Source organism: Aethalodelphis obliquidens, unplaced genomic scaffold, assembly GCF_003676395.1.
Source record: "Aethalodelphis obliquidens isolate GAN/ISIS:26980383/991018 unplaced genomic scaffold, ASM367639v1 scaffold49, whole genome shotgun sequence".
In the NCBI taxonomy this organism is placed as follows: domain Eukaryota; kingdom Metazoa; phylum Chordata; class Mammalia; order Artiodactyla; family Delphinidae; genus Aethalodelphis; species Aethalodelphis obliquidens.
This window is the reverse complement of record NW_020837993.1, coordinates 11,614,246-11,622,441: the sequence shown is the minus strand read 5'-3', so window position 1 is coordinate 11,622,441 and position 8,196 is coordinate 11,614,246. Positions and strand designations below refer to the sequence as shown.

The window sequence follows — 8,196 nt, the reverse complement described above, 5'->3', positions numbered from 1 at the left end:
CTGTTTTAATCCTTTTGCTTTGTGGTTTAATTTGATTGCTAGTGAGGGTTAATTTCTCTTCCCTGATAGCCATTTGTGTTCTGCTTCTGCAGAATTGTGTACTCAATGCTCTTCATCTATTTATCTACCGGAATCTTAGTGTGTTTCTTATTAATTCAATGAGGTCTCTCTCAATTAAGGATTTTAATCTTTTGCAGTTTTAAACTTTTGTGCTTTAGTGTGTGAAAGAGTTCATCCAGCACGTTTAAGCTTAAGGAGTCCTCTGCCATCTGACACTTGATAAATTATGTTTCCTTGGTCCGTGTTTGCGTGGTTCAGTGTTTTACATTGGTGGACTTTTCTTTTTTATCCTCTTGGGCGGGGCGCGGCGAAGCAAACTCCTCCTGTGTTCTGGCCAGAGATGGCTCAGCATGCGGAGACCCCTCACCCTCCTAGACCGAGCCAGAGGGGCTCCTTTTCCGCCGGAGGCCTCAGCTGGTGACACCGACTCTACTGGGTATCTGAGCTCTCGTTACAGACCATGGACATAGGGCGGGGTGAAAAAGCCGAGGCTCAGCGGAAAGCTGGGAGAGAGAGCAGAGGCACAAACTGGAGCCAGAACTAGCCGGTGCAGCAGCTGCAGGCGGGCGGGTGTGGCAAGCGTCAGTCCAGGAGCTGAGGCCCCGCCCCAGACCCAGGGCCCCGGCCCCGGCCCCGCCCCCGGGGCCTCGCTCCCCGCAGGTCCTGTGCTGACGTCTCAGCACTGCCCGGCTCGTCCCAGTCCCTGCCCACCGCTGATTTCATTGGTTGCCTCGCCGTCCCCGCCCCCGGGAACCTGCTGATTTCCGCAGCCAATCGGCAGGCGCAGCAGCGGCGGCTGCGATCGGTCTCGGCGGATCCCGGACGCTGAGGTACCCGGCTTGTGGGAGGGGGAATTGCGTGCGCCTGTTGCGGTGCTGCGGCGTCGCACAGCTCGTCGGCTGGGTGGCGAGCCGCCACTCCTGGGTCTCTGAGGTCAGCGTCCTGCAGCTGGAGGTGCAGCGTCCCAGACCGTCGAGGACTGCCCCGAGATTTCTGGGGTGGAGGTCAGAGGTCGGAGGTCGTGCCTTTGTGGAATGTTGGGGCCCCACCCGTCTAAGCATAGAGGCGGGCCGCTCTCCCTTTTTATAGTCAGCTCCCTTTCGCGGAAGGAGCTCCGAGGGAAACTGAGGCCTGCGAGCCGCCGGGGCTCCTGGCAGGCGCTGAGCTCCGACGGGAGGGTCCGCCCGAGCTCGGGCCGTCGCAGGTGACCCTCGGGCACCCGGAGAGCCGCCTCCTCCCTCCTTCATCCGGGCCGGCGGAGCCCCCGGAGTGCGGGGAGGGGGGTGGGGGGGGGGGGGGGGGGGGTCGCTCCGTGGCCACGCTGTCCCCATGGGGCCGCATCTCTTCCTGGCTCCGAAGAAACCCGGAGCCAACTCTTTTTGAAGCTTTCGTTCCCGGGTTGGAGATTTCATTTCTGGAAGTTCATTCGAGCAACTTGGAGAGGGGAAAGGCTTGTATTGTGGCTTCCGCACTGGTCGGGAAGTGAAAATAACCAGACACGGGGAGGTTCTGAAGGCCAAGGGACCTGTGAGAAACCGGACGAATTTCTTAGTTTGACAGAAATCTTCCCCCAGCTTGCCTCACATGTTATATAATTCAAGTCGTTTCAAAATCAAGATTATTTAGTCTCATTGTTCTTCTAAGTAAGTGACCTTAGTCTTGACCTTAAGTGAAGCTACTTTGGAATGCTTGAAGTGTTGAGCAAGAATTTTTTTGTACAAAGGGTCTGTGCAAGGAAGGAAGTTGGGAACAGTCTTCACCTCTCATCGCAGTGATCCCAGCTGCTTCTTTACTACTCTGGGACCGAAAAGAGAAGTTGTTTATCGGCATATGTGGGTTTTGGGGAGACATAGCTATGGATGAGGAATAAGGGGAGAAGAAAGAGGACTCTCTTATTTTCTGCGTAAAAAGTATGCAATTAGAAAAAATAGAGTGTATTTATTTGCCTGTCTCTCTCCCTTCATCTCAGCCAGCGTAAACACGTTTTGACATTTTTTGTGCCGATGGTATGTGTTGAGTATTTATATTAGGGAAAGGAGTCATCTCTAACAAGAAGACACTTATCTTCAGTGTAGCCACAGAGGAATGAATATGCCTTGTGTGGAATTAACCCTGGGGTTTGGTTTTCAGTTAAGAAAATGAGGCAGAAGGAAGTGTTAGCCAAGACCTTCCAAGGCCCAGCCATGGTCTGTAGGACTCCGACCAGCCACATTTACATGTTTGAGAATGGTGTTGGGGACTCCGGGGACTCCTCTGAGGAAGAGTCCCACCAAGTAGCTCTGCGGCCCCGGGGCAAGGAGTGCCAGAAGAAGGGTGCCCACCACCCTCACCAGCCAGGAGCAGGGGACGTGGTGCTGCTGCAGCGGGAGCTGGCCCAGGAGGACAGCCTCAACAAGCTCGCTCTTCAGTATGGCTGCAAAGTAAGAAACTCCACAGGTGAAGGTGCCACCTGCCCTTCAGCCCCTGTGTTTAGAGGAACAGAGGAGCTCACTGAAGGGTGGGGACCCCTTCTGACCCCAGAGGTGGTTGGAAGAAGCCTGCTCTAGAGTAAAAGATACCCCTGTCTAGCTAGAGATGGAAGGCAGGTGGAAGTACCTTCCGTTCCTCAGAGACAGAGGGAATTAGTCAGGAATTTCAGGTGACAGGGCAGTTCCCTCTCTGCACCTCTTCCTTGTCCCTCCAAAATGAAATTCTGAAACCTTTTTCCTTTTGAGCACATTTTATTTAAGACCTAATGGGGCCAGAGATGCCACGCAGAGTTTATCCAAGATTTCTTTGGTATGCTTGCTTTAATTTTTTGCTACTTTTCTTTTTCTAAACCTTTCTTGCTGGTTTTAGCTTATTTGATTGGTAAAGTTTTGCCTTCTCTCTTTTAGAACTGCATGATCTATCCTTTGTATGCTGTGTATCTATATAACCCTGTTTCTCTCTTTAATTATATTTTTAGCATTCAGCGTGATTAACAATGGCAAAGTAAGTAGGAAGGTATTTATTGAATTGCTGCATTTTCTCCTAGATAGAAACTATTTCAATTTGCTAGCACTGTGCTGCTACTATGGCTTTCTCTAAGGCTATATAAGCTACTTATTTAAAAAAAATCTTTTCATCCTTGAAGGGCCTGTCATTTACCTAACAAGGATCAAATGACTCAACATGTTGTGTGGAGGTGTTGTTTCCCAGGGAAATAAACTGGTCTCCAGGGACACATAGTGGTCTGTAAACTGTACTGAGATTTATATTTGACTCTTATAATCAGCTTCTGTAGACATACTATATGGTTTATCGAGCAAGGGTTGAAAACTGAATCCTCTCCTACAAAGACCTGAATAGATGCAGTGGGCTTCTTGGAACAGTGATGTTTAATAAATCCAAAAGGACTATATAATGTATCTAAGAAGTGATTAGTTTTCCTATTTGAAGTAAATAAATTTAATGTTAGTTTATTAGGATCAAAAACAAAAATATCTCAAGCACCTTAAGTTTCGGGATATAATAAATTAAAAATGTCCACCACCCCAATTCAATTAAATGATAAAAGCACTTGCTAAGTAATGAAAATAATGAAGATGATTGATTTGAATAAAGTCTGTTGGCTGTATTTACACTCTAGTTTAAGTGGACTTAGGAGTTAGAACCTTAGAGTCCATCTCTGATGCTTTTGGTAAGTTTTCAAACAATAACTTGAGGGAGGATCTATCTTTGACTTATATTTCCCCCTACTTTTTAAAAATTAAGGTTTGATTATGAGAGGAATTTGTCATAAACTTTGTTACTTTTTAAAACTCACAGTCGTGTTCCTTTCTCCTCAAGTCCTAATATTGGAATAGAAGATTTCAATCTATAGTTTTCAAGTTGATGCATATTCTCTGCATGTTTTTAGTGAAAAGAAGTGTTGTGAAATCCTTGAAGTGAATTAACTCTAGGTCGCTTTTATTTTAAAAATAAGTTTATAGGCCATACAGTGCTTCTGGGGAAGAAAACGTCGTATAATCATGAGGGCACACCTTTTAAAATGTTGTTACAGGTGAACTAGGTTCTAGTGTTTGTAGAGCTGGCTGAGGCTTTGTGTTTGCTGAATGCTAATGTCTACTACAGCTACTAAATTAAGTTCTGATGCAGGAGAGAGTCACCCAGATGGGGGCACTGTTTTCTCAAAAGTTAAATGTAGAAAGGGTACAGCCTTCTTTTACCATGATGTGTTTCACCTAAAAGCATTTTGTTGAAGGCACACTTTAAACAAACAAAGTCTTTTCCAAAACTAATCTTGAGTTGTTCGAACTTGTAAGTCTATAAAAAAATCTTATGATTAAGCTATACATTAAGGCTGAGTTAAAGCCAAAAAAACGAAGTTATTCAGCCTAAACTAAATTTTGTGTGTAGGTACAGTTTTCCAGTGTTCATCAGATTCTTAAGCTGTGTGGGCTTGGACCATCACGCAGAAAGGTTAAGCACCACTTTTTGGATATTAGTTTTAAGGAGCTTTACATCATTTCGTGATGTTTGTCTTCATGGCTTCCCTAGGTTGCAGATATCAAGAAAGTCAACAACTTCATCAGAGAACAAGACTTATATGCTTTGAAATCTGTTAAGATTCCAGTGAAAAACCACGGGATACTAACAGAGACCCACAAAGAACTCAGACCCCTCCTGAGCTCATCTACAGAGACCAGAGTGACCTTCGAGGAGCAGCCAGACCCAGACAGAGCAGCTGTCAGTGCCGGGGCCTCGTCTAACACACTGACGGATTTCTTTAAGGGCATTGACCACAATATTGAGCATGCAGTGCAGTCAGAAATCTTTTTGAGTGAAAGTTGCTGCATAGAGACCTCCAGTCAGCCATTGCTTCCGACTCCTCCGAAGATACCTACAAACGGTGCAGACTGTGGAATTCAGAGGTGGAATGCTGTTTTTATCATGCTTCTGATTGGAATTGTTTTACCAGTGTTTTATTTGGTCTATTTTAAAATACAAACTACTAGTGAGATCCCTAGTATCTTGAATACAACTGCTGTCCCTAATGGCTCGATGGCAGTGAGTGCAGTTCTAGGGCAATCCCCCAAATTAGCGATTCCATTGCCAACCATCCCCTCTTCAGACAGCCAGTTCAGTCAGACCACCCACGGGAAGAACTAGCTCTTGTTGTTTCTAAGGAATCAGGGCAGCTTTAGCACTTGGGCTCCTAATGTGCCTCAGTCGACACTGGCCATATCTTAGCGTGCTGCATTTTTTCTGTGACATATGGACACGTTTTCAGAAGCCACCATCATGTCAATCACAGTCATCATGGGGAATAGACTCGCCTAATCCAAGGCTGCGGGAGCCAAAACACCAGCGTCCTCAACCTCCTACATCTAAACAGGAGCGGCAGGAGAGACATTTACACATGACAGATGCTGTTCCTTGAAGGCATTTAGTCGACTGGCCATGAGTGTCTTCACAATAGCACTGTGTAGGTCCCCAAGCTGGACATGCTTGGAGGGAGATGAATGGCCTTGGCAGATGGACCTGCAGTATGGGAGCCCCTGGTATCAGCTTTGGTTGTCTGGATGTTTGCTTTGTCCCCTGCCTGCTGTGGAGGAGTGACTGGCTGTGACAAATGAAGTTTTGTGTCCCCCCCAACAAAGGTGTTGTGCAATAGAGATGGGATGTCACCCTGTTTCAGAGTGTGACACATGACATTGTAATAAGCCCTGCTTCACATTTGCCCCCTCAGACAGCCTTTTTGAGGCAATGTCATATCTAGAATTTAAAAAGCCCTAAATCTAAATTGCTATAATACTGAATAAATAGCACTTCTGTTCCTCGTAATTTTAGAGCTCCTTAATCTGACACGCAGGCATGTTTTAAGCACTTCCTGGCCAGGACATTTGGAGGCCATGGCCCTGTTTCACCTGAGGAGCATTTCCACAGTGATTGCTAACTGGAGCCCCCAAGTCAGCATTCTTGGAAGGAGCTCTTTCTGGTCAGTGTCTGGAGTGGAGTAGGTATAGGGAGAAGGATGAGTGCCTCTCACCGAGGTCCCAACATGTGACACTTCTAAGGCTGAACAGTCATCAATCCAGCTTTTGCTGGCCCCTATATGTGTCTGGAAGAGTGGTACAGGGAGAATGGGCTTGCTTTCTGCTGCTTCCTTGACTCCATCCTTAGGATTTCTAGAGCCACAGAACAGGAACGGGGCTCAGTCACTTTTCCTTGAGTGAATACAGTGTAGCTCATAATGTTAAAATATTGAACACTTAATGGAGGGCCTAGAGGTGACCCTTGCTGTGGAAGACCATAAAAAGAGTGGCCTGGGGGTTTGCCCGTCTCCTTCTATGACAAGGCAGCAGTGGTGCTAAGTTCAGAGGCTCGTGGAGGGCATGGGTTGGCCTCTGAGACCTTGCTGGTGGACCAAGGGTGAATGGGGTGAGGGCAGGAGCCTGCCTCGGTCCCTTGAAGGAGTGGAAATTGGCCAGGGTGGCTGGTGGCTCAGCCTTAGGGAGGTCTGTCTCCAGGGAGGAAAACATGCTGCTCTTGGGTTTTAGGCAGGTTTAAGGCATTTGACACATTCAGCCTAGAGATCAATTTAAAAGAGCTCATCATGTAAGAGGAGGGGAATGTGGCGAAGAAGTACCTGAGATGGGCTTCCAGTTTCATTCTCCTCTCAGTTATGTGAAAAACTATGTTGCCCTGGATTCAATTAGCAAATTTAAATTATCTTCAAAATTAAATGTTTTCTTCAAAAGCAAATGGTCTTCAGGATAAAATGAACTTATCAGCCTTTGCTACAGGAAATGTTTTGATCATGTAAATGCTTTTCCAGCCAAACGTTTGTGTGCACTGTGCCCCTTAGGGCCACAGGTTTCTCTAACCATTTGTCACCATTAAATTCGCCAGGCAGGACTCAGACTCATGAGAAAATGACTTTTGCCAGGCAAAGAATGAATATCTGTATACTTTTTTTCAAATGGAATAAAATAATTTCTTCTGTGAAGGAAAATTGATTCCTCCTTTTTAATAAGGGAGCTGGTAATTCAGAGTTAAAAGATGTGGGATGATGTTGGAGAAAATGGAAGTGTCCATATCCAAGGGATGAGGCCTGTCCAGGGCTTGGGCCCAAGGTTACCCCAGCAGGTGAAGAACAGGTAGTAACAAGTACAGTCTTGCTGATTGGTCTGCATAACATACTTTAAAACTTTTATTAAGGAGACTTCCTTGGTGGTCCAGTGGTTAAGAATCCACCTTCTAATGCAGGGGACACGATCCCTGGTTGGGGAACTAAGATCCCACATGCTGGGGGGCAATTCAGCCTGTGTGCTGCAATTGCTGAGCCCACACGCTCTGGAGCCTATACGCCACAGCTAGAGAGCCTGTACACCGCACTGAATGCTCTGGAGCTCGCATGCCACAACTAGAGAACCTGTGCACCGCAACTGCTGAGCCCAGGCACTGCAAAGAAGAGCCCATGTGCCACAACAAAAGATCCTGCATACCACAGAAACGATCCCATGTGCTGCAACTAACACCTGACGCAGCCAAATAATAAATAAATATTAAAATTGTTTTAGGTTATACATAAGAGATACCATGGAGCTCATTTTCTATATATTTTACTGCATTTTTAGCGTGTTTTGGGAGTTAATGTTGTAAAGGAATAATTAGATTTGTTAGATAGTCTTCAGTCCTTTTTGTTGAACTGTAGTGCCTAATATTGCAAAAGCCTAGGGAATCTGTCATCAGGCAAATGATGCTCCCATTTTATTCTGGGGAGACAAGGCTGCAGAAACGAAGCAGAAGCCTCAGGGTCACCCAGAGCAGGACTACCCAGCCACAGCCATGAAACAGCCCCTCCTCAGCAATCTAGTTCTTTACATTGCCTCTGAATTAGTTGTGAAAGCCTGAGTTTGAGGGAGAATGCTATGCGCCCTGAGATGATGGCTTATAAAGGGGATTTTAACATTTTTTCCCAGTTTTATTGAGATAAAATTGACATACAGCACTATATAAGTTTAAGATGTACAGCATAATGAATTGACTTAGATACACTGTGAAATGATTACCACAAGTTTAGTTAACATCCATCATCTCATGTAGATACAAAAAAAAAAAAAAAAGAGAAAAAATTTTTTCCCTTGTAATGAGAACTCAGGATTTATT

General features: G+C 45.9%; 1 protein-coding gene across 3 annotated transcripts; it reads left to right on the top strand.

The window, feature by feature from the left end:
- The first annotated feature begins 900 nt into the window (after positions 1–900).
- Positions 901–7,039, top strand: LYSMD4 (LysM domain containing 4). 3 transcript variants are annotated; one of them, XM_027083225.1, is made up of 3 exons: positions 901–1,064; positions 2,191–2,480; positions 4,582–7,039. In XM_027083225.1, the coding sequence occupies exons 2-3, from the start codon at positions 2,199–2,201 to the stop codon at positions 5,191–5,193; spliced, it is 894 nt and encodes a 297-aa protein (XP_026939026.1). In that variant the 5' UTR covers positions 901–1,064; positions 2,191–2,198; the 3' UTR covers positions 5,194–7,039. The 3 variants fall into 3 exon arrangements, with proteins under 3 accessions (XP_026939026.1, XP_026939024.1, XP_026939025.1); XM_027083223.1 differs by having other exon boundaries at positions 958–1,071; XM_027083224.1 differs by having other exon boundaries at positions 977–993.
- The last annotated feature ends 1,157 nt before the right edge of the window (positions 7,040–8,196 follow it).

Coding starts and splice junctions, on each gene's coding strand:
- LYSMD4 (XM_027083225.1), top strand. CDS start 2,199: ATGAGGCAGAAGGAAGTGTTAGCCAAGACCTTCCAAGGCCCAGCCATG. Junction 2,481..4,581: donor CTCTTCAGTATGGCTGCAAA/GTAAGAAACTCC, acceptor TGGCTTCCCTAG/GTTGCAGATATCAAGAAAGT.